We start from the raw sequence: 27,208 nt of genomic DNA, 5'->3' as shown, positions 1-27,208 counted from the left end.
AAAAAAAAAAATCACATGTGACCAATTCCTCTTCCGTGATATAACAATATTGGGGACACATGTATTATTCGGCTCCCGTCACAAAATTGTTTAGATTAGTCTCAAGGCTGCTCTTGATTCAGTCCTGCACTCAAACCTAGCCATTGGTTCAGAAGCACATACAATTATTTAATAACTGTCCTCAGCAGGTTAGTGTGTTTTCTACATGGACGTCCTGAATGGGCACCGATCCTTAATGTCCATTTGTGATTGGATATAAAAAAGCGTGTTTATACGAACCTAAACCCTTGAGGATCAGAAACGGTCCTGTAGTTCACAGCGCTGAGGTTTTCTCCATCACCCCTCAGGAGGCACACGGCATAAGGCTGTGAATTTCTCCTCTCACCCATTCTCAGATTTCTTCTGTTCTGTTTTTTATGTTTATTTTCTATCTACCTGCCGTTGTGCTGGCTGGCAAGTTTAATGCAAGCCAGGTTGTGATTCCTACAGGAGCCCATGTGGAGGAGCTTTGGTCTGTGGAGAGGGAACGCTTGAATCTTTTGCATGTTGTGGAAAAAGTGCAAGACGTTGATGATGCTGGTAATGGCAATTTTGTGGTCTTTCAAAAAAACTAAAAAGAAACGACTATGTTAATGTTTTGGTTTCCCAGCTTCAAATAAAGGCAACCTACTTTTTATATGGATTTAACTACTTGTTTTGTGAAGTTGAGATCTGTGAAATGTGGCTCTGGTTATATATTGATCTGCACTACTCATTGAATGCCACTCTGTGGTGCTGTGTGCACGTCTTCTGAAGTGACCGCTCACTTTGTCCAGTTTAGCCACACTGAAGAGCCTGATTGGTGGAAATAATGTCATAAAGCTTGAAAACAGCATGTCTTAATTATTTTGTTACATTTAATCTGACAAATTATAAATGATTAGGTCTGCTGACCCCTTCATCAGTGTATGTCCTCAAGGGATGAAAATAAAAAAAGAAAGCCATAAGAACCGGGAAGAAGGAGAAAGATGAGGTCAGTGAAAGTCAATGTCCCTTTCCGGGAAAATAGAAAATCATAGGCGCTTTCACACCGCAGTACTTTTCCCACAACTTAGTTCATGAGAACTCTTCAGTTCTCATGAACTAAGTACAGATCGCGTACGCAAATGAAGCCGCTGACGTCACTTCTTTCTGCTTTGGGTTTACTGGCAGGCCGCAAACAATTTCACGGTGTATACTGCCACCCCGAAGTCCCCGGAGTTTGGGGACTGGCTTCAGCTTGCTTCTACTAAAGCCTTCCGAGTAATTCGCAAGAACGCCGACATCTCCACCGCTCCCATGTTTTATTTTGTGTTGCCATAAAGTTAGTCTCTCTGCGTTTGTGCGCTGGGCTAATGCTAATAATGCTAATGCGAGGATAATAAAATGGCGGCTTCACAAAACTTTTTGGCAGTTTTTACGGAGCGTGGTTTGCAATCCGCCCAGCCAATCAAAAAATAGGAACCTTTTTTCTCCCACGAAAGCCACTGCTCTCTAGCAGGGACTGAAAAGGGGGTAAAAAGGTTCTCATAACTAATTTCAGTTACGGATTTGTTTTGATGTGAACGCAACATTTCGGAACTAAAAGTGGGAAAAGTACTGCGATGTGAAAGCGCCTAATAGGCCTATAGGGAACAGAACAAATTAAAAAAGTTCTGTCCAAGGACCTGTGCTGCAGTTTTGTACAAAATAACTGAGTAATGTAGAGATGTTTCGGGTCGCGAACGAGCCGATTATTTTGAACGGCTCTTTGGTACGAACGAGGGGAACCGTAAATTATCATTACACCTGGGTAAAACAGAGTCCATTCTCTTCGGTTCGAAACATAATCTCAGCAAATCCGACGACTTCTTAGTGCAGTGGGCGACATTATTGTCACAAGTAAGAAGGAAATTACATGACCTAGGATCTATTCTTGAGGCAAACCTCTCCTGTGACAAAATGGCATCCAATGTAATAAAAAAAGTCAATCAAAGAACTAGATTCCTATACCGGATCTCCTCTCGGTAACAAAAACGACCCTGGAAAACTCTGGCAGGAGCACTCATTCAAGGGTACTATGACTATGCTTGCATGTCATGGTACCATAGCACCTCCAAGGCGCTAAAAATAAAACTTCAAACATCGCAAAAATTAAACTGGTCAGACTACTTGCTTGACCTTTCATCTAGAACCCACCTCACCTCTGCCCACTTTGACAACCTAGGATGGCTTAGAGTAGACGACCGAGTACAGCTACTTGCAATGGGCCTGGTCTACAAGATCCACTACACCTCTATGGTACCCATGTACATGTCAAAATTCTTCCCAAAGGTCAAGGAATACCATGATCATAACACCAGAGGGAGCTCCACAAATCATGTGAAACCCAGATTTGGCACACAAAAAGGGGGAATACACGTTTCGCAATTATGCCACATCAAGGTGGAACGCTCTTCCCACAACTGTAAAGGAAAGTAAACTATACTTACCTTCAAAACCTCTCTTAAAGAGCACCTTTGGGGGAGAGCATTGCAAAACTGGCCCCGGTAATGGTACAAATCTCAACCTGTCGTTCAATGGACAGCTTCCCCCCCCCCCACCATCTATGTATATACTCGCATTTTAGACTCTGTTACTAACTGTACATCTGTAGACTTGGTATGTCTTAAATGTCCGGTTAGGATGTATTAGAACGAATCTAAATGAAAATTGTAAAATAAGCAATCTGTATGTAAAAAACCACCTGATATGTAAATTGTAAATAAGCCATCTGTATGTCAAATTGTCTTATATGTCTTAAATGACATGATGAATTGGAAATGGGGGACCCTGATGTAAACAAGAACGAAAGTCTTTCTCTGGTCTGCATCCCTTAACAATTGTATGTTTTGAGCTGTACTGTACTGTACCCAATATACAAGCTGTTAATAAACTTTTCAATCAATCAATCAAAACCGAATCGTACTTCGTGGAGAGCCGTTATTTTATCGTTCAATCGTTGGTCCGCACTCACTATCCACTTTCACCCGAGTACTTTTGTCGTACTTAGCCCCGGCATCTTAGTACCCCCATGGAAACTAAGTACAGATCACTTTCACATCGAATAAGTTCCCTGAGGGAGCTTACGCAAATGAGCCGCTGACGTCACTTCTTCTTCTTTGATTTGGGTTTACTTGGCAGGCAGCAAACCACTTCACGGCGTATACTGCCACCCGAAGTCCCCGGCCGGAAGTCCCCGGAAGTTGTTTTCTTTTGTGTTGCCATAAGTTATTCTCTCTTCCGTTGGCTAATGCTAATAATGCTAATGCCAGCAAATACAATTGCGGCTTCACAAAACCTTTCTGAGTTTTACGGGGCATGGTTTGCAATTCGCCCAGCCAATAGAAATTGGTACTTTTTTCTCCCCAGGATAGTACCACCTCTCTAGCAGGCACTAAAAATGGGGGTAAAAGTTCCCGGCACTAAGTACTCTTTTTGGTGTGAATGCAAAATAAGGGGTGGGTCATTCCAGAATTGGAGGACAATTTAGACACCAACATTTAAAAAAAATGTACCTTTTATTTTATAATTTTTTTTATGTATTTAGGAAAAACAGATAATAAACCATCAAAAAAAGTGATTTGCCCAGCTAGGCATCAAATGTATATTTTCGAATGAAGAATTACCCCTGTTACTCTAATTATAGTAACAGGGTTGAAAGTAACGGTTGAAAATCAATGCTAATTTGAGCTTTAACCTCAGTAATTATTGCTAGATGTAGCATGTAATGCTACTTTCAAGGCAAGGACAAACTTGGATATCTAATGCAAGAAAGATCACTTTGAAATGAATATGCTTTATTCTGATAATATCAGTAACAGGGTTGAGTGGGTCAGAGTGCCACACTCTTTTAAGACTGAAAAGATTGTAAAAATGTGAAAAATAAAAGAGGACTTAGTTTTGGTCCATGGCACTAGCACATGGCACTAGCACATGGCTTGCTGATGTCACTTCCACTGTGTCATCTGATTTACAGTTTGTTCACTCCCTCTGCCAATCTAAAAAGGTTTGGGTAACAGGGTTGAACGCATGTTGAGGGACACACCTTCTGTGCAAAATTACTGTTATCTAAAATATGTTTATGATTGTTTTTACCATTACAAGAGACATATATCAATAGAATAATACCAACAAAAGTAAATCAAATCCCTATTTTAAATGTTATATTTGACATGCAAGTTGGTCACCAAGAAGCGGGGACAAGAGAAAAATGCCATTTTAGGGGATGTTCGAGAGCTATTTGATCATTTAAATAATATTTTGAACCCACTTTTTCTACAACTTTATATACATTGTGTCTCAATACAAGTATGTTTAACACAACAAGTGCATGTTTTAGCATTTTGGGCATGGATTATTAGATTTCTTCAATTCTGGAATGACCCGGGTATTAACGAAACTAAACGGGAAAAGTACGGGGAAAAGTACTCCGGTGTGAACGCGCCTACTGCCTGCCAAACTCCACTCGCCTTTTAAAAAGCTTGATTTTGTTCCCCACACGTATTCTGTGAAGACCCGCCCCTACTCTGATTGGTAGGTTTCAGCACGAGGAGCGAGATGGGGTGGGTCTTAACGGAATACGCGAGAGAGAGAAGTCATAACAAGTGGTACAGGACAGGTAGACAACGTGTTTTTCGGATGGAAAATGAGCCAAACGCGAAAACGCAGCAGCATTTGGATGCACTTCAACCAAAACCCAGGCAGTGATAGAGCGCACCATTTGTAAGGGCAAAATATCCTTTAAAGCAGGGTCAACAAATAATCTCCATCGCACTTAAAAACACAGTAGCCTATCTAATATTAAGAGTTGCGTGAATTTCATTCAAGGAAATTAGTGTTTTTTTATTGTATATGCTGTACCGCACAGAAAACTTAACAGATCATGGATTATAAGTGGAGGATATTTACAGTTATGATTTTCACCTACTATTAATGTTAACCTAGTTTACGGCAGATAGATTCCTCACACTTCTGAACACATATGTGAAGTGTTTTTCTGAGAATTCAGGGTACACTCCTCCTCACGTACAAGTCCCTCCAGTACTTATCGGACCTCCTCCATCCCTACACCCCTTCTCGGAGTCTGCGGTCCTCAGACACGGGCCTGCTCTCCATCCCCCGCTCTTGCCTCCGAACTGTTGGTGACAGGGCATTCAGTGTTGCGGCCCCCACCCTACGGATCTCGGCACTTCCTGCCGAGATCCGTAATGATGCCTCCCTGGACATCTTCAAATCATCATTCAAAACACACCTGTTCACCCTGGCCTTCGGGCCCTAGCCCTTTCTTGGTCCCTCGGCTTCCTTTATTTGTTTTGGTTTGTTTTGTTTGTCCACCATGTACACCAACCTTGGGTCCCTTGAAAGGCGCTATATAAATATCATTTATTATTATTATTATTATTATTACAGGGGGTATGTGAGTAAGTGAAGTACTTACTTTTCAGGTCATCTGAAAAGTGTGCAGGTAACTTTATGACCCCATTTACAACAGGCGCAAACATGAAATTTAGAGAAAATGCAAGTTAATTCAAGTCAGAACATGATTATGTAGCAACATTACCAATTTGCACATGGAAACCTTCAATTATTCTATAAGTAACAGGTGCTTTTTTGTCTCTTATAGGCCCAATATATTTACAGGAGAGAAGGGAGTGCTATACTCTCAAGAAGACGGCACGCCGGCTGAAGTTGTATACAAGTTGTTCTCTGATGGGAAGCGTTGTTTGTCCTTAAAGAAAGACTTATCTAATGCCAACAAACATAGATAAGAAAGTCTAAAAAGGTGTCGCGACACATTATGACAAAGACATCCTAAAAAAACGGACAGCCAGGCTTTAAATACTGCAAACATAAACCAAAGATGGAGAAGGAAAATCCGTTGAGGATGATGCTCATGGTGTGCACAATATAATTTGGTCTGAATATGTGCATCGCTGTGGGAAACGTCTACGTACCACCTCTATTGATGCAGAGAGGCATGGAGAAACAGCACATGACCATGGTGTTCGGTAAGTGGATAAACTACACTGGGTTGGGAGGTTACAATTACTAGTTACCTGCATGTTGTCCGTTACTCCCGGATCAGTAACAGAGATGGCAAAAGTACACACATCCTTTACTCAAGTAGAAGTACAGACACTCGTGTTTAAGTGTCAAGTACTGACTAAACTTCTTTACTCAAGTAAAAGTAAAGAGGCTTTGAAATGTACTTCAGTAAAAAGTCCCCATAACAAGCAGCTGTTTTAAAGAGTACCTGACCTCCCTTTATATTAATAGAACAATAATGTCATTGTTAGCTAATGAATGTTTCCATGCTGAACAACGGCAACATGACAACGTTTCCATTGGTCCCTCTTCTTTAGAGAAGACCAGGAAATGATGGATACACGGATCGTGTTCAAATCAATAGGCACGCAATGACTCTAAATGAATAATGATCACGCATCAAACACACATTCAGACTAAAGGAACCAGCTTGTTTGGGAAATGAGAGAAGTAGAAAGTACAGGTGTTTGGGTTCAACATGTAAGAAGTAGAAAGTACAGGTATTTGAGTTCAACATGTAAGAAGTCGAAAGTACAGGTATTTGAGTTCAACATGTAAGAAGTAGAAAGTACAGGTATTTGAGTTCAACATGTAAGAAGTAGAAAGTTACAGGTATTTGAGTTCAACAGGTGAGAAGTAGAAAGTACAGGTATTGTGTTCAACATGTAAGAGTAGAAAGTACAGGTATTTGAGTTCAACATGTAAGAAGTAGAAAGTACAGGTATTTGTGTTCAACATGTAAGAAGTAGAAAAGTACAGGTATTTGTGTTCACATGTAAGAAGTAGAAAGTACAGGTATTGAGTAAGAAGTAGAAAGTACAGGTATTTGTGTTCAACATGTAAGAAGTAGAAAGTACAGGTATTTGAGTTCAACATGTAAGAAGTAGAAAGTACAGGTATTTGTTTCAACATGTAAGAAGTAGAAAGTACAGGTATTTGGGTTCAACATGTGAGAAGTAGAAAGTACAGGTATTTGTGTTCAACATGTAAGAAGTAGAAAGTACAGGTATTTGGGTTCAACATGTGAGAAGTAGAAAGTACAGGTATTTGGGTTCAACATGTAAAGTAGAAAGTACAGGTATTTGAGTTCAACATGTGAGAAGTAGAAAGTACAGGTATTTGGGTTCAACATGTAAGAAGTAGAAAGTACAGGTATTTGTGTTCAACATGTAAGAAGTAGAAAGTACAGGTATTTGGGTTAACATGTAAGAAGTAGAAAGTACAGGTATTTGTGTTCAACATGTAAGAAGTAGAAAGTACAGGTATTTGGGTTCAACATGTGAGAAGTAGAAAGTACAGGTATTGTGTTCAACATGTAAGAAGTAGAAAGTACAGGTATTTGGGTTCAACATGTGAGAAGTAGAAAGTACAGGTATTTGTGTTCAACATGTAAGAAGTAGAAAGTACAGGTATTTGGGTTCAACATGTGAGAAGTAGAAAGTACAGGTATTTGGGTTCAACATGTAAGAAGTAGAAAGTACAGGTATTTGGGTTCAACATGTAAGAAGTAGAAAGTACAGGTATTTGAGTTCAACATGTAAGAAGTAGAAAGTACAGGTATTTGGGTTCAACATGTAAGAAGTAGAAAGTACAGGTATTTGAGTTCAACATGTAAGAAGTAGAAAGTACAGGTATTTGAGTTCAACATGTAAGAAGTAGAAAGTACAGGTATTTGGGTTCAACATGTAAGAAGTAGAAAGTACAGGTATTTGAGTTCAACATGTAAGAAGTAGAAAGTACAGGTATTTGAGTTCAACATGTAAGAAGTAGAAAGTACAGGTATTTGAGTTCAACATGTAAGAAGTAGAAAGTACAGGTATTTGGGTTCAACATGTAAGAAGTAGAAAGTACAGGTATTTGAGTTCAACATGTGAGAAGTAGAAAGTACAGGTATTTGGGTTCAACATGTAAGAAGTAGAAAGTACAGGTATTTGTGTTCAACATGTAAGAAGTAGAAAGTACAGGTATTTGGGTTCAACATGTAAGAAGTAGAAAGTACAGGTATTTGTGTTCAACATGTAAGAAGTAGAAAGTACAGGTATTTGGGTTCAACATGTGAGAAGTAGAAAGTACAGGTATTTGTGTTCAACATGTAAGAAGTAGAAAGTACAGGTATTTGGGTTCAACATGTGAGAAGTAGAAAGTACAGGTATTAGTGTTCAACATGTAAGAAGTAGAAAGTACAGGTATTTGAGTTCAACATGTAAGAAGTAGAAGGTACAGGTATTTGGGTTCAACATGTAAGAAGTAGAAAGTACAGGTATTTGAGTTCAACATGTAAGAAGTAGAAAGTACAGGTATTTGAGTTCAACATGTAAGAAGTAGAAAGTACAGGTATTTGAGTTCAACATGTAAGAAGTAGAAGGTACAGGTATTTGGGTTCAACATGTAAGAAGTAGAAAGTACAGGTATATGTGTTCAAAATTTAAGAAGTAGAAGTGAAAAGTTGTCAGAAAATAAAATAGTGGAGTAAAGTACTGATACCAGAAACATGTACTTAAGTACGGTAACGAGGTATTTATACTCCACCTCCTTCCCACCTCTGGTCTGTAATTAGCATAATGGCCTCATTCCTTGGCTCCAGTCAGCTGGGTCACTGTGGTTCAGTAGAGAGAACAGACAGACTATTAAGACGCTTGCAGATTACATGTGAAAAGAGAAATACTTGGAGAAAGAGAAGAGAAACTCTTGTGTCACTTTTACTACAGGTGTAGAGCAGAAGATGTCTTGCCTAAATTTTTTCTGATGTTACCTGCCAGTTTCTCATTGTCCAGCAATGTATTTCATAACCAATGTATTCAGAAATGTCCTCTTTTTGCCAGCGGGGGCCCTAGTACTAGCATTGATCTTTCTACCGGTCATTGGCGTAGCGAGCGATTCGTGGCAGGGTCATTTTGGTCGTCGCCGGCCGTTTATCTGGGTGTTCAGCCTGGGAATCATAATAGGGCTGGAGCTCATGCCAGGGGCCGCGCACCTGTCCTCAAAACCCTGGCTGATATCCGCTCTGCAGGCTGGAGCTGTGTGTCTGACAGACTTCTGTGCGCTGGTGAGTTACACACATTCACGTCTTAATTTGTGCACAACGTTAACCCTTCAATCTAGATGTGAATAAGTTAAAGGGGCCCTATAATGCTTTTTGGGGTTGTCCCTTTCCTGTGGTGTGTTATTTAGGTTTCCGTGCATGTACATGGTCTTCAAAGGCTAACATCTCTAAAATATCCTTCTCTATTGGACTCCTTTGTTTACTTCCTGAACATAGTGACATCACTATGTAACACTCGGGCTCCTATTGGCTAGCGCTCCAACACATTGTAAGTGATAGGCGGGACATCACAACAAAGCCGGCCAGCTAACCAATCAGAGCAGACTGGGCTCTGGTTTCAGACAGAGTAAACAGAAAGGAGGTGCTGCAGCACAGGCAGTATGAGAAAAATAAAGAGCTTTTTGAACATTAAAGCATGGAGACATGTAGAGACACTACATACTGATATACACCTGAACATCAGCAGGAGAGGACTCTTTAAAGTAGAGACACTACATACTGATATACACCTGACATCAGCAGGAGAGGACTCTTTAAAGTAGAGACACTACATACTGATATACACCTGAACATCAGCAGGAGAGGACTCTTTAAAGTAGAGACACTACATACTGATATACACCTGAACATCAGCAGAAGAGGACTCTTTAAAGTAGAGACACTACATACTGATATACACCTGAACATCAGCAGGAGAGGACTCTTTAAAGTAGAGACACTACATACTGATATACACCTGAACATCAGCAGGAGAGGACTCTTTAAAGTAGAGACACTACATACTGATATACACCTGAACATCAGCAGGAGGGACTCTTTAAAGTAGAGACACTACATACTGATATACACCTGAACATCAGCAGAAGAGGACTCTTTAAAGTAGAGACACTACATACTGATATACACCTGAACATCAGCAGGAGAGGACTCTTTAAAGTAGAGACACTACATACTGATACACACCTGAACATCAGCAGGAGAGGACTCTTTAAAGTAGAGACACTACATACTGATTATACACCTGAACATCAGCAGGAGAGGACTCTTTAAAGTAGAGACACTACATACTGATATACACCTGAACATCAGCAGGAGAGGACTCTTTAAATTAGAGACACTACATACTGATACACACCTGAACATCAGCAGGAGAGGACTCTTTAAAGTAGAGACACTACATACTGATACACACCTGAACATCAGCAGGAGAGGACTCTTTAAAGTAGAGACACTACATACTGATATACACCTGAACATCAGCAGGAGAGGACTCTTTAAAGTAGAGACACTACATACTGATATACACCTGAACATCAGCAGGAGAGGACTCTTTAAAGTAGAGACACTACATACTGATATACACCTGAACATCAGCAGGAGAGGACTCTTTAAAGTAGACACACTACATACTGATACACACCTGAACATCAGCAGGAGAGGACTCTTTAAAGTAGAGACACTACATACTGATATACACCTGAACATCAGCAGGAGAGGACTCTTTAAATTAGAGACACTACATACTGATATATACCTGAACATCAGCAGGAGAGGACTCTTTAAAGTAGAGACACTACATACTGATATACACCTGAACATCAGCAGGAGAGGACTCTTTAAAGTAGAGGCACTACATACTGATATACACCTGAACATCAGCAGGAGAGGACTCTTTAAAGTAGAGACACTACATACTGATATATACCTGAACATCAGCAGGAGAGGACTCTTTAAAGTAGAGACACTACATACTGATATACACCTGAACATCAGCAGGAGAGGACTCTTTAAAGTAGAGACACTACATACTGATATACACCTGAACATCAGCAGGAGAGGACTTTTTAAAGTAGAGACACTACATACTGATATACACCTGAACATCAGCAGGAGAGGACTCTTTAAAGTAGAGACACTACATACTGATATACACCTGAACATCAGCAGGAGAGGACTCTTTAAAGTAGAGACAATACATACTGATATACACCTGAACATCAGCAGGAGAGGACTCTTTAAAGTAGAGACACTACATACTGATATACACCTGAACATCAGCAGGAGAGGACTCTTTAAAGTAGAGACACTACATACTGATATACACCTGAACATCAGCAGGAGAGGACTCTTTAAAGTAGAGACACTACATACTGATATATACCTGAACATCAGCAGGAGAGGACTCTTTAAAGTAGAGGCACTACATACTGATATACACCTGAACATCAGCAGGAGAGGACTCTTTAAAGTAGAGACACTACATACTGATATACACCTGAACATCAGCAGGAGAGGACTCTTTAAAGTAGAGACACTACATACTGATATACACCTGAACATCAGCAGGAGAGGACTCTTTAAAGTAGAGACAATACATACTGATATACACCTGAACACCAGCAGGAGAGGACTCTTTAAAGTAGAGACAATACATACTGATATACACCTGAACATCAGCAGGAGAGGACTCTTTAAAGTAGAGACAATACATACTGATATACACCTGAACATCAGCAGGAGAGGACTCTTTAAGGTAGAGGCGCGGGCAGTGCATCTTGAAGCTAGGTTCGATGCTACTAGGCACCTACGTCTGGTCCCGCAATTTTCAGAGAAGGATGTTGACAAATATTTTTCTATGTTCGAAAATATAGCCACAACTCTGAAATGGCCTAATGACCAGTGGACATTACTTCTCCAGAGCGCACTCACCGGGAAAGCACAACACGTTTACGCGTCACTTTGCCCAAACACCCAGGATTACGCCGTGGTGAAGGCTGCTATCCTTAGGGCTTACGAGCTTGTGCCGGAGGCGTATAGGCAGAGGTTTCGCGCTCTTAGAAAGAACAATGTGCAGACCTACGTGGAGTTTGCTTACGAGAAGGAGATGTTGTTTGATCGTTGGTGCGCGTCGGAGAAGGTGGACACTTTGGTTAAGATGCGGGAACTCGTGCTTCTTGAGGAGTTTAAGTCCTATTGTTTGCCCGATAATGTGGCGATGTACATTAATGAACATAAGGTGACTGAGTGCTCGGTGGCTGCGAGCCTTGCGGATGAGTTTGTGTTGACGCACAAAGTGCTCTTTGACAGACCTAATTATCCCGTGCGCAGTGTGGAGAGTAGACCGAGGTGGGGCTTGGGTGACAGGCCTGTGGCCTCTGGCGGTGGCAGTGTGGGCGAGGTTGCTAAGCGGGGAATGAGGGGAGAAATGCGTGAGTGTTTCCACTGTGGTAAAAAAGGCCACATAAAGGAGAACTGTTTTGCCCTTACCCGTCCCAGTAAACAAATATCGTTGGTAATGACACCCACACCCACACACACATCTCTGAGTAGGGATGCCCAAAGGGGTGAGGATATGAAAGCTTACTTACCGTTCATCAGTGAGGGGTTTGTATCCTTGTCCGGCGAAGGGGTGAAGGTTCCTGTGACCATATTAAGGGATACGGCTGCGTCCCAGTCATTTATTCGGAGAGATGTGCTGCCTTTTGACAGTGGTTCAGAGGTGGATGCTGGGATAACTGTCAGGTCTTTTGGAATGCATGTCATGGAAGTTCCGTTTCACACTATCTATCTTACATCTGAGTTGGTGTCGGGGCCAGTGGTAATTGGGGTGGAAACTTGTTTTCCTGTCGAGGGCGTGTCATTAATCCTCGGGAATGATCTGGCAGGGGGTAGGGTCCTCGTGAAGGCAGATGTGACTTGTGTGCCAGCAGAGTCTGGGGCGGTGGATGTCCTGGCGGATGCGTATCCGAGGGTGTTCTCCTCATGTGCAGTCACGCGGGCCATGGTTATTAAGGCTCTGGCCGAGGAAAAGGACGACGTGGACTTGTTTGATACCATCATAGCGACTGTTAACGGGGTGCCTGACTGTCGTGACCCACTTATGGATAATCCCCAGGGTGCAGTACCACGGGAGCCTGAGGTGGAGGGGGCGCTCCCGGGGCAACCCGACTTGTGGTCATCGTCTCAGCTTGTTCCTGAAATTGCCCCTCTTGAATGTGATGCTGTTCTTCCATCTATTCCAGCCGGTCTCAGCCCTTTACTGCCCTCTACTTCCTCGTGTGAGTCTGCCAGTAGCGCGGCTGGGTTTTCTTTTGCTCGCGAGGAGCTTATCGCGGAACAGGGTAGAGATCCAAGCCTGTCAGGCCTTTTTGCGAACACTGTGGGAGTGGGAGAGAGTGAGGTTTCTAAAAGTTGCTATATCCTGAGGGACGGGGTATTGCTGCGTAAATGGTCTCCTAGCCTCGACGCGTCAGCGGAGAATGATTGGAATGTGGTGACGCAGGTTGTGGTTCCGTTTAGATACCGTCACGATATTCTGTGTTTGGCTCACGATCACAGGCTCGCAGGACATCTGGGGGTCAATAAGACATATGATAGAGTGCTGCGTCAATTTTTTTGGCCAGGGTTGAAACGGGATGTGGTGCAGCACTGCAGGGGGTGTTCAACGTGTCAGGTGGTGGGTAAACCTAACGGGGTCATTCCACCAGCGCCACTCTACCCTATCCCGGCAGTGGGGGAACCTTTTGAGAGGGTTATCATTGATTGTGTGGGTCCACTCCCTAGAACCAAGGCAGGTAATAGCTTTCTTTTGACCATTATGTGTGCCAACACACGGTTTCCGGAAGCGATTCCACTGAAACGGATAACGGCCAAAACAGTGTCACAGGCCTTGGTGAGGTTTTTCTCCGTTTTTGGTTTGCCTCGCGTGGTACAGTCCGACCAAGGTACAATTTTTTTATCCCGCATCTTCTCGCAGGTTTTAAAGCAGCTGGATATATCGCATAGTTTCTCTAGCCCATATCACCCACAATCCCAGGGGGCTTTGGAAAGGTTCTGTCGTGACACGAAGGACGACTGGGATGAAGGGGTTCATTTAATGTTGTTTGCCGCAAGGGAGGTGGTGCAGGAATCTTTGGGATTCAGTCCTGCAGAGCTGGTATTTGCGCATTCGGTTAGGGGGCCGCTTAAGCTGCTGAGGGAGAAGTGGTTGGGGGAGAGCGAGCCGAAGAACCTGTTAGACTATGTCTGTGGCTTTAGGGAGAAACTGAAGAGGGCATGTGAACTAGCGAGGACACATCTGAGTGACACACAGGGGAGGATGAAGGGCTGGTATGACAGGAAGGCTCGGGATAGAACGTTTGTGCCAGGGGAGAGGGTTTTAGTGTTGTTGCCTGTCCCAGGCTCCAGCTTACAAGCACGGTTTAGTGGGCCATACCTGGTTAGAGAGAAAGTAGGGGATTTGGACTACCTGATCGAAACACCGGATCGTGGGCGGAAGACTCGCTTGTGTCATGTTAATATGATTAAGCCATATTATGTGAGGGAGCCTCTGGTGAATCCTATTGACAGTATTGTTGTTCCCTCTGCGAGTGTGTCCACTATGCCGATGTCAGTTTGTATGTTGGCCCCATCTAGCGTTGATGAGAGTAATGACAGTCTTTGTTTTTCAGAGGGGGTTGGAGAACTGGAAGATGACGTCATTATTCCATCCAAGGCGGTCGTGGAGGGACGGTTGACAAACACTGAGTCATTGATCACTCTTGACTGTCATCTTGGTCATTTATCAACAACGCAGCGAGATGATATCAGGGGTTTGGTTGGGTCTCATTGTGAGCTGTTCTCCGATATTCCTTCGCGCACGACCGTATTACAACATGACATCGATGTGAGGAGGCATTACCCATTAAACAGCACGCGTATCGCGTGAATCCATATAAGCGGGCGCGGTTACAGAAAGAGGTGGAATACATGCTCACTAACAATATCGCTGAGCCCAGTTTCAGCCCATGGAGCTCGCCGTGCTTATTGGTTGATAAGTCAGACAAGACAGATAGGTTTTGTACGGATTTTCGCCGGGTAAATAACGTGACTAGGCCTGATAGTTTTCCATTGCCCAGAATGGAGGACTGTGTCGACAGGGGGGGGGGGGGGGGGGGGGGGGGGGGGGGGGGGGTGCTATTTATCCATGGGGTGGAGTGGGGGTTAGGGCCGTCCATACCGGTGCTGTTAGTACAATTCGTATTTTTTTTGGGGGTGTTATGTGTTTGTGCCCTGATCAGGCGCTCCTAGTGTGATGTTTCATGTCTAGCTGTAGTTTCCTGTTATGGTTTTTATATGGTTTATCCAGGTGTACCCATTTGTAATTAACCCAGGTGTGTCTTGTCTCGTCAGTACCTCATGTATAAGTATTCTGCCTTACCCTTTGTCTGGGGCTGATCCTGTCTGTGCAGTATGTGTTCTTGTCTGTCATTACTTTATATTTCCTTTGTTTCAACCATGGTGGTAATTATTAATTAAATTCTTTTTTTGATTACTTCGGCTACCGTCTCCTTTATTATGTTGCCTTGACTCGACATTGAGCCTGCTAACAGTCAATGGTAACGTAATAGTTATACATTATACACATTTTCCAAATTCCTAGTTTGTGTAAAGCCAGTATGCAATCAACCAGATTCTGAATCAACATTTTTTGAAACCTTTTAGTTTTTTAGATTAGGATTTGTATTAACCCTTGTATTGTGTTCGAAAGCTGTTACCATTCATGGTGTTCACGAGTCAATTTTGACCCATGATTTATCTCAGTCCAAAACACTCACAAATAATGAGTATCATCCAATATTGTTTTAACTACATCATAACTAACTTATAATACATTCATAACCGTACATTCCTGTTGTAATTGTATTTTATGGCCCCAAAACACATTACACCACATATTTAAGTAAAACATTTGATTAAATTCACTCATTATATTCCCTATAGTGAAGACAGTGGATAATTATGTTACCTGACTATAATAGACTAATATTAGAATACAATTTCCCCCCAACTTTAAATGATTAACTACAGTAATCTCTGTGGTGTTACAGGTCAAAATTTACCCATATAGATTCATGCTAGAAAAAGGTAAAAAAGCTTTTGTTGGACAATGTTGTTCATGCCACAAGATTGTGTGTGTGTGTGTGTGTGTGTGTGTGTGTGTGTGTGTGTGTGTGTGTGTGTGTGTGTGTGTGTGTGTGTGTGTGTGTGTGTGTGTGTGTGTGTGTGTGTGTGTGTGTGTGTACATATTTCTTTGAGGAAGGTGGAGTTCCTGTGGGGGGATGGGAGACCAGGTGCATGTTGTGAACAATTATTGTTACAGTGGATGAAGGGGGTGGGGTGGGTCAAATCAAAGATGATTCTTGATTGGGCCAAATTTGACCCCGAGTCACCCACAACAATGCTGCTGGGTCTTCCCAGACCCGAACACCAAATTATACACTTTATTTTTAGAGACCTTGGCTAAAATTGTCAAAATCTGTTTTTTAGTGTTTATATAGTTGTTATCATGAAGCCTTGTTGTTGAGGTTTAGGATGGCAGCTTCTTCTTACGCTGCACTCGGAGAGAAATATTGGAGATGGAGACAATGAACTGTTTAGCCCTTGAGCATGATGTATTCCTCTGCATCACAGGTGATTCCTTCGCTCAGCCAGTGTACACGTGCATCAGGTGAACACACCCTCATTTACATGACGCAAGACTGGTCATTACGTAGCACGTAATACTACAGTGCCTCACACTGGTACAATAACAGTATTACATCCCTATAGTACAGAATATACACAATCTCTAGTCTATACATACAATAACTGAGGACATATGTAAACATTTCCCTTAACACTTGTTCCTTTAAAAAAAACTAGTATGTAGTTATCATATAATTTTAACTTGAAACGGGTCACGGGAGACCCGAACACAACATAAGGGTCAAATTAAATCAAAGGAATGCAGTAGAAGATCCTCCCTCACCAGATTACTTGAACCAGCAACCTGTTGAACTTGAACTGCATGATACCTTGGCCCTTTCTCATTTCATCAAATCCCCCTCCTCGACTCCTCGGTCCTCCGGTAGTGACCCGGAAATGAATTTCAGCGCGCCATGTTGAAGGACATCTAATTTCTCTAAATGCACTTCGAGGACCGAGCATCGAGGAGGCTCTCTGGATGAGCTCTAACCGAGGAGACACTGATGGGTCCTCCACGGTCCTCCACGGCTCCTTCGTGGATGCATTTCCGGGAACAGAGATGTTTCAAAGAGTCGTGACGCACGGCCGGACTTATCTCAGCCAATGACAGCTCTGCATGCATCCCCTGGATATTATTTTATTAACTGCTTTCATCGCGTCGCGATGTTTCCAGAGATAACAGCTGTGAGGTCCATGCAGAAAGCAGAGCAGTGTGCATAATATATATCACTCAGTATAACAGGCCTACTCTCTTTATTTGCTGTAGTTTAGTAGATATCTACAAACATTAGAGGTTTCTCAATACTCAAATTTCCCCTCCTCGACTCCTATCCTCGACTCCCCTCCTCGATACTTGGTGCCGCCCACAGGAGATGCGAGCGGAGGACTGAGGAGGGGAGCCGAGGAGAGAGGAGTGGAAGCAGCAGGCGGTTAGAGAAATGAGAACTCCTCTCCTCTGAGCGGTCATTGTAACGAGACGTCCATTAATGATGACAGGAGGCACAGCAGCCCTCTGTCTGATGGACAGATGTGTTCATGACCACTTATATATTTACTTTTAATTCATTCACAGTGCGGTATAATGAGACAATAACAGGCTACAGATGCGGACACACACACACACACACACATATTTATATAAATATATACAATTTCAGAATCAAACAAGTATGAGAGCACTCTCATAATAACGTAACACAATCAGAGACTGGATATATCCACCCCCCTCTCTCTGGTCGCTGAAATGGGGAATTGAAATTACGGGCCAAAAGTTGTACAAGTATTAAAAGTAAGCATAGGACACCAAACCAACTGAGACCCGTCTGTCCGCCGCATCTACGCACTGTACAACACACACCTACACACTGTACCACACACACACCTACACACTGTACCACACACACCTACACACTGTACCACACACACCTACAGCTCCTAAAGCATAATCAGGCTACAGCCGTTGTGTATTTTATTATGTGAAGCACTAAATGGTCTGAGAAAATATCGACTCTTTGTTTGTAGTTATCTACTAAAGCAAATAAAGAGAGTAGGCCTGTTATACTGAGTGATATATATTATACACACTGCTCTGCTTTCTGGATGGACCTTACAGCTGTTCTCTCTGGAAACATCGCGACGCGATGAAAGCAGTTTCTAAAATAATATCCAGGGGATGCATGCAGAGCTGTCATTGGCTGAGATAAGTCCGGCCGTGCGTCACGCCTCCACCGTTCCCGGAAATGCATCCGCGGAGGAGCCGTGGAGGAACCATCAGTGTCTCCTCGGTTAGAGCCCCTCCAGAGAGCCTCCTCGACGCTCGATGCTCGGTCCTCGGTGTGCATTTAGAGAAATGAGATGTCCTTCAAAATGGCGCGCTGAAATTCATTTCCGGGTCACTACCGGAGGACCGAGGAGTCGAGGAGGCGAAATTTGAGTATTGAGAAACCTCTCAAGTGCTCCGGTCCCAGCTGTGTGCGTCAGTTTTTAGTGTCCCCTGGTTTCCGTTGTGTTTTGGGCTTCTTGCAGGGCTTTGTATTTGCAGCGTTTGGTTTACAGTGTGTGAAGTAAACGCTGCACATGTGTTGTCATGTTGTTGGTGAAGATGTTTCTTCATTAGCAGCATGTATTTTGGCACATTTAGGCATTCCAGAATTGGAGGACAATTTAGACACCAACATATTTGAAAAATGAACCTTTTATTTGTTTTCTTTTAACCTGTTATTCTCTCTCCGTTGGCTAATGCTAATAATGCTAATGCCAGCAAATGCAATGGCGGCTTCACAAAGCTTTTCAGAGTTTTACGGGGCGTGGTTTGCAATTCGCCCAGCCAATAGAAATTGGTACTTTTTTCTCCCCAGGATAGTACCACCTCTCTAGCAGGCACTAAAAATGGGGGTAAAAGTTCCCGGCACTAAGTACTCTTTTTGGTGTGAACGCAAAATAAGGGGTGGGTCATTCCAGAATTGGAGGACAATTTAGACACCAACATTTTTAAAAAATGTACCTTTTATTTTATAATTTTTTTTATGTATTTAGGAAAAACAGATAATAAACCATCAAAAAAAGTGATTTGCCCAGCTAGGCATCAAATTAATATTTTCCAATGAAGAATTACTGTTACTCATTATAGTAACAGGGTTGAAAGTAACGGTTGAAAATCAATGCTAATTTGAGCTTTAACCTCAGTAATTATTGCTAGATGTAGCATGTAATGCTACTTTCAAGGCAAGGACAAACTTGGATATCTAATGCAAGAAAGATAACTTTGAAATTAATATGCTTTATTCTGATAATATCAGTAACAGGGTTGAGTGGGTCAGAGTGCCACACTCTTTTAAGACTGAAAAGATTGTAAAAATATGAAAAATAAAAGAGAGGACTTAGTTTTGGTCTACCCATGGCACTAGCACATGGCTTGCTGATGTCACTTCCACTGTGTCATCTGATTTACAGTTTTTTCACTCCCTCTGCCAATCTAAAAAGGTTTGGGTAACAGGGTTTAACGCATGTTGAGGGACACACCTTCTGTGCAAAATTACTGTTATCTAAAATATGTTTATGATTTAACAAATTGATTTTACCATTACAAGAGACATATATCAATAGAATAATAAAATCCCTATTTTAAATGTTATATTTGGCATGCAAGTTGGTCACCAAGAAGCGGGGACAAGAGAAAAATGCCATTTTAGGGGATGTTCGAGAGCTATTTGATCATTTAAATAATATTTTGAACCCACTTTTTCTACAACTTTATATACATTTTGTCTCAAGACAAGTATGTTTAACACAACAAGTGCATGTTTTAGCTTTTTGGGCATGGATTATTAGATTTCTTATATGGGGGACATGAAATGTCCTCCAATTCTGGAATGACCCATTTACATCAGTTTTGAAAGTTCAGCTGGTTTCTCCTAATGTAAGTGTTGTGGGCTGTTATAACTGCCGTCAACCACTGTATCTCTAAATCCAGATATGTGATTCTGCCGTGGACTGGAGCCAAGCACACATTTCAATATACCTGGGAGGGCTGGAGACCTTCATCTTCACCCTGTTACCACCCTCGTCTTCTTCAGCTGCGTTCTCACCACCGTCTTCATCCCAGAGAAGAAAGAAACCAGAGGAGGAGGGAGTAAGACCTTGCAAAGCAGCAGAATCTGCCCTCGCTCGTCCCTCAGTCTACCGAGGTGTTTCCTGGTCAAACTGGGCGGGTGTGCATCAGCGTGTTCCTCAGTGTTACCTCGTGCTGACACAGCGTTTGTGAGCGTTCCACCAATCATTAAGAGACTGTTTCTGTTGGAGCTGTGCAGCTGGACAGCACTGGAGAGCTTCATGATCATCTTTGGTGATTTCATGGGTGAGGGATTGTACCGCGATGTGGCGAGCGCAGAGACGCTGTCACAGGAAAGACTAAACTACGATGAAGGTAGAGTAAACTTCTTCAGCTGCGCACATTATCTCAACAAATAAAGGGATAAAGGAAGGGAGGGGGAAGAGATTAGTGGATGAAGGGAAAAAGGAGGGAAGGGATGTAGGGATGAAGGAATAAGGGAAGGGAGGGATGGAGGGATTGGTGGATGAAGAGATAATGGAAGGGAGGGCTGAAGGGATAAAGGGATGAGGGGTGGAGGGATTGTTCAATGAAGGGATAAGGGAAGGGAGGGTTTCCCATTGTAAAGCGTCCTTGGGTTTCGTGAAAATCGCTATATAAATTGAAATTATTATTATTATTTTGAAGGGATGAGAGAGTGAGGGATGAATCAATGAAGGGGGTCTGGCTAAGGATGAGGTAGAAATAGGGATGTATGAGTGGAAGGGAGAGGGAGGGTTGGTTGAGAGAATGGACACAAACGGTGGCTGGATGTTTTGGGCCGGAAATTAGTATATTAAGCACTGATTAGAGAGGGGGTTAAGGCGTGGCCAAGCTCCAAAATCTAAGCTAACAAATTAAAATCATACATTGTGCTCATACCTCTGTATTCCCTGCTGTCCAGGTGTGCGTATGGCCAGTCCGGCTCTCTTCCTGCAGTGCGTGGTGTCCGTGCTCTGCTCCGCCATTATGGACCGATGGATTTCTCTGCTGGGGGCCAGGCTGGTGTACATCAGCACTGCAGTGTGGCTCTGATGGTGTTGGCCACCGCTTGGTGTATCAGACAGTGTGATGACAGTTACTGTCATGGCGGCTGTAACAGGATACACAGTCAGCGTCCTTCAGGTGGTGCCCTTCACACTGCTGGTTCTCTATCACTCAGATAAACAGGTGAGAGAGTCTCCATGCACCACACTTTATGTGCAAACCTTTTTTCACTTTATATTTTAATATCATTACCTTTGATTTCCGTTCCGTTTATTGCAGCTTTAAGTTAATGCTGCGCATGTTTCATCAAGTTGGTGAAGATCTTCATTTGCATTAGTTTTGGCACGTTTGTGTTTTTATATTTACATTGTTTTTGAAGTGCAGTGGGTTTATCCTAATGTAAGTGTTTTAGGCCGTTGAAGTGGGTTTGCATGTATCGGTCACCGTACTTTTTCCGTAGTAGTATTTCTATTCGCTTAATGCAGCTAAAAAAACTCTTGCATTTTGTACCATGTGTGGGAAAATACTGTACATTAAATACAAGGGAAGAGAAGTTTAAAAACGTTTTTTCTTGTAAAAAAAATACTGTTAACCTTTAAAACGTATTGCGACGTTGTTGTTTTTTTATTAAGCATTTCAATGTCATTTGCATTTGAAAACTAGATAAACATAACATTTCAAAATTAAGTAAGGTTGAATGGCCAAAGTCTGGACAAATCATGTTGAATATAGCGTAAAATAATAATAATAATAGGGCCTCTTTAAATGTAACTGTGTCCCCTGCAGGTGCTGCCGTCGCTGTGCCAGGGCTATATCGTGCAGCTGGCTCGCACTGTGAGGGCCTACATGGTCTCCGGCTGCTGCTTCAGACTGCCGGCCTTTCTCTACTCCACCAAGATGCTGACCTCCAACACTGACCGTCACTCTACAGAAACTGCTCTCCTCGCTGTCTCTGAGGAACTGCACACGGCTAAAGCAGCTTCCCTCTCCTCTGTCATCATCCTTTTGGACCTGTCTGCTGCATTCGACACGGTGAACCATCAGATCCTCCTTCACACTCTCCAAGCACTTGGAGTTTCAGGCTCTGCGCTTTCCCTCCTCACCTCCTACCTCAAAGACCGCACCTACAGGGTAACTTGGAGAGGGTCCGAGTCCGACCCTTGTCAATTAACTACAGGGGTCCCTCAGGGCTCTGTCCTCGTTCCCCTCCTCTTCTCTCTGTACACAAACTCGCTCGGATCAGTCATTAGCTCGCATGGTTTTTCATATCATTGCTACGCTGACGACACTCAATTAATTTTGTCTTTTCCCCGCTCAGAGACCCAGGTCGTCGCACGCATCTCTGCTTGTCTAGCTGACATCTCTCAGTGGATGTCTGCTCATCACCTCAAGCTCAACCTTGACAAGAACTGCTTTTCCGGGAAAAGATTGTCCCACTCTTGACCTGACTATCAACATCGGCACCTCTGTTGTTTCCCCGACTCAGACTGCAAGGAATCTGGGTGTGATCCTAGATAACAACCTGTCCTTCACTGCAAACCAGTGGCGGTTTCTCCTGGAGGCCAAGGGAAGCCAGGCTTCCCCTGTTTTTTCAGATTGTAGTTATAATTTTAATAAATAAATAAAAACACTTTGTTTAGTTTCGGAAATTCTTTGTTGTGTGTTGCTGCCGGTCCATCTCTCCCCCATTCTCATTGAGTATTTTACAAAGAGTGAAACAGCGCCCCTGTAGATGTTATGGTGAAACAGTAGATTGCACTCTCTGTTGCGAGAGGAGGCCAGCCGAAATTGGCTTCCCTTGGTGAAAAAAAATGGAGGGATTGACCAATCAGACAAGGCTCACGTCATGCCCCTGCCAACCTGTGATTAGTCAGGGCCATGCCAAGGGAAGCCAGAGGCGGCTGGCTTCCCTTGCCTCACAATCCAATCAAATCGCATCAACTTAGTGTTGCAGTGACGCATCCTAAAACCCGGAAGTAAGCTGCGCTCGGTTTCCCTCATGTTTCCCTCAACAAAAAAGCAATGGGATTTCTCCATAAGATTTTGGAAAATAGCTCGAAATAAGGTCAGTGGAAAACGAACCTGTTAGATAAATGCACGTTTTGTTCAGTCGGATAATATCCACATGTCTACCCTACTTTTATAATTTTTTAATCATAAATCTAATCGATAGAAGATAGATAGCGTCACTGCACCACTCTCACCGCCGTTAGAAAGTAGCAAGCAACTGAAGCAAGTGCAATTATGGAGGGTGGAGATTTGGAGTATTTAATCAAAAATAATTGTACTAAACTTCCGCTACAGCAGCAACAACAAATACAATCTGATGACAGGCCGATGCCCAAACTGGAGCTGTGTACAGCGAGGAAAAAAGGAGCGAATCGCACGTAAAACGTTAAAGGTCTCCTGATTTAGTTTGTGAATGAATGCTTATTAGAGTTTCGGCTGGAGAGTGCGTGCGGACCTGTCGGTTAGATATCAGGCGTGTGTAAGTCCTGCATCTGATACAAATGTGTGTAAAATGATACCGGGTGCTGTAATCACTCATCTGGTTACGTTATTACATTGACCACCACACCCCCGACCCAAAAGAAAGGACGTATTATTGGCTTCCCCTAATTTTTTTCCCACGCCACAGGCTCTCGTCATCTCACGCCTAGACTACTGCAACTCCCTCCTGGCTGGTCTACCTGCATGTGCCATCCGACCTCTGCAGCTCATCCATAATGCAGCTGCTCGTCTGGTCTTCAACCTTCCTACATTTTCCCACACCACTCCGCTCCTCCGCTGCCTTCACTGGCTTCCGGTAACTGCTAGAATCCACTTCAAGACACTGGTACTTGCGTACCATGCTGCGAATGGATCTGGCCCTTCCTACATCCAGGACATGGTTAAACCATACACCTGGGTGTGAGAGAAACTCCTTTTGTAGGGAACGCATGTATTTTAGGCTTTGCAGACAACAAAAACCCATATAACACACTACAGGAGAGGGAACGCCCCAAAAAGCGAAATAGGGCCTTTTTATGGAATCCTTCTATAAATTGTGATGAATTTTCAAGACACACGCCCAAATGTGTAAACAGAAGCTATTTTTATATCCTTGTACAGTCAATGATAGGGACTTACATCCTGCTGTGTACTGTTGCTAAGAAACCACTGTGACACTAATGTCTGGTGCATTATGCTGCAGTCCTCTCCTTCAGACTTCATACTGTATGTGCGGTTTGTCTGTACGGTCAGTTAAAGCAAGCATGTACTGATGCTACTGAAATCAACCTTTAAAACCTGTTGTAATTACACTCAGTTAATGGCCAATGTGTGCTATCACAATGCAGATTATTTATTTATTAAAGCATTTCCCTGAGCCATTTGTCTCTTAAAAGGAGGAAACATCTCCTAATCCGGTTCTACATCATCCAAAGCATCCTCACATCATCCATCACAGTCTGGTACAGCAGTTCAGACAACCTCTCCCGGAATAAACTTCAACGTATCATCAATAAAGCATCAAAAATCACCTGCAGTCCCCTTCCATCACTCGAATCACTTCACCACCAACGAACTGTCACAAGGGCAAATAAAATCATTTCTGACCCCTCCCACCCAGGTCACCATGTCTTCCAACTTCTGCCCTCGGGGAGGCGCTACAGGTCCACCAAACCCGCCCGCTTCAAAAGCAGCTTCTTCCCCTTTGCAATACGGATACTAAATGGACTCTCAATAACCCCAATGAACAATAACAATCCACCACACCTTGAACTTTATGTTATGATATGTCTTTGCCCTGTGCTGTGTGTTGTACTTTTTATTGTCTGTTTATTGTATGTTGAATTGTATGGAACAAGCTGTAATACTCTGCACTGAACACGAATTCCACCAGCCTGGCTGTGTGGTCATTAAAGATTCTAATCTAAAGGTAATGCTCCTATATGCTGATCAATGTTGTTAACTGAATTTTTCATCCATACATTTATATTTTTATTTTGTTCTTTTTGATTTTCTACAATCATTTATTTATTTTGATACATGTATTAATTTATTTGAATGAAGTTCACTACAGGCAGAGTAGACAGTAACATTGTTAAATAAATGTTGTTTTGTGTCTCATTTTGTATTATTATTATTACTGTTATTATTATTTAAATAAGGATTACTATTATTATAAAATGGTTGCCTTTTATCAGATGCTAATACAGTATATCGGCATTGGTTGCTCTGCTCTGGATATTGATATAATTGAAACTGTAAAAATACAGAGATTTATGAAACAAAGTGTAGATTAGTTATTATATTATTGCACCAGATTCAGAATCAAGGCTGCATATCCTTCACCATATTTTATTCCCAAAAACACTGGCAGGTACGTTTAAAATAAATAATTATTATGATTTAACAGATAATTTAGTTTAGGATAATTGTTGCATTTACGTGTGTGTGGCCTAGCATTACTATACTTGTGGGGACCTAAATCTGTTTACACAGTCACGTGTGGGGACTCGCCTCCCTTATGGGGACAAATTGGAGGACCCCATGAGGGAATCATTAATTTTAGGGTGAAAACTTGGTTAGGTTTAGGGTTAGGGTTAGGGTAAGGTTAAGGGTTAGGCATGCGTTGGTTATGGTTAAGGTTAGGATAAGTCTCCAGAAAATGCATGTAAGTCAATGTAATGTCCCCTGAAGTGACACATGGTATGTGTGTGGTGTGTGTGTGTGTGTGTGTGTGTGTGTGTGTGTGTGTGTGTGTGTGTGGTGTGTGTGTGTGTGTGTGTGTGTGTGTGTGTGTGTGTGTGTGTGTGTGTGTGTGGCCTAGCATTACTATACTTGTGGGGACCTAAATCTGTTTACACAGTCACGTGTGGGGACTCGCCTCCCTTATGGGGACAAATTGGAGGACCCCATAAGGGGAATCATTAATTTTAGGGTGAAGACTTGGTTAGGTTTAGGGTTAGGGTTAGGGTAAGGGTTAGGGTTAGGCATGTGTTGGTTATGGTTAAGGTTAGGATAAGTCTCCAGGAAATGCATGTAAGTCAATGTAATGTCCCCTTAAGTGATGTATACATGGTATGTATGTGTGTGTGTGTGTGTGTGTGTGTGTGTGTGTGTGTGTGTGTGTGTGTGTGTGTGTGTGTGTGTGTGTGGTGTGTGATTATGTAATTGTTACAATATGTTTCCCAGCTCCTGTGTGTGTGTATGGACATATGTGCAAATATATTTGTATACTTTTATTTCGGATTTAGGGGAGTATTGTGTGGGTGGGTTGGCTAACGAAAGCTCTGATGTGCTGTATTAATGTTTTTTGCATTGTATATTTTGTTGTTGGAGACCCTCGAAAAAGAGATGGTTCATCTCAAGAGGCTTTCCTTAAATCAAGTTTGAAGTGACCATTCAAAGTGTACAGATGTACTTTGTGTGACTCAGCTGAACCACCAGAGGGCCTCTTTGCACAAAGCATCAGCCTTCAGAACATTCATGTAGGAGTGGTTTCGGGGCCGTGCCTTCAGTGTCGCTGCCCCCACCCTCTGGAACTCCCTCCCTGCTGAAATCCGTAACGCCCCTTCTCTGGACATCTTCAAATCAACCCTGAAAACTCATCTGTTCAACAAAGCCTTCCAACATTAACTCACTCATCCCCCCCTGCAATGTAACACTTCCATTTCTGCCCCCTTTTTATGTTTTGTGTATGTCTTGTTATATGTTTCTTTGTTAAGCGACCTTGGGTTGATGAAAGGAGCTATATCAATTAAAGTTATTATTATTATTATTAGTGGTTTTATAAATCATACTGAATATTAAAAACTCCCTTAGTAAGAGGATATCGTTTACTCAGGGCAGTTATACTTAAGTCCCCAATTGAGTGGAATTAATTGAAATTGTATTCATATAAATAAATAAAAATAGCAAAGAACATAATTGATATATCATGACGTCAATAGTAATACAAAGTAAAACAAATAAGTAAAATAATAATAATAGACAGTCATAAAATGTGCACTTGA

General features: G+C 42.4%; 1 protein-coding gene across 1 annotated transcript; it reads left to right on the top strand.

Moving 5' to 3' along the window:
• The first annotated feature begins 5,899 nt into the window (after positions 1-5,899).
• Positions 5,900-26,934, top strand: LOC117559844 (solute carrier family 45 member 3). The gene is given in 9 exon segments (XM_034236546.1): positions 5,900-6,047; positions 8,907-9,130; positions 11,883-12,336; positions 12,835-13,028; positions 20,106-20,189; positions 20,192-20,558; positions 21,127-21,392; positions 21,996-22,128; positions 26,921-26,934. Coding segments are annotated over 9 exon segments (1,884 nt in total).
• The last annotated feature ends 274 nt before the right edge of the window (positions 26,935-27,208 follow it).

The sequence above is a fragment of the Gymnodraco acuticeps genome, unplaced genomic scaffold (assembly GCF_902827175.1).
Source record: "Gymnodraco acuticeps unplaced genomic scaffold, fGymAcu1.1, whole genome shotgun sequence".
Taxonomy (NCBI): Eukaryota; Metazoa; Chordata; class Actinopteri; order Perciformes; family Bathydraconidae; genus Gymnodraco; species Gymnodraco acuticeps.
This window is presented reverse-complemented; position numbering and strand designations above follow the sequence as displayed.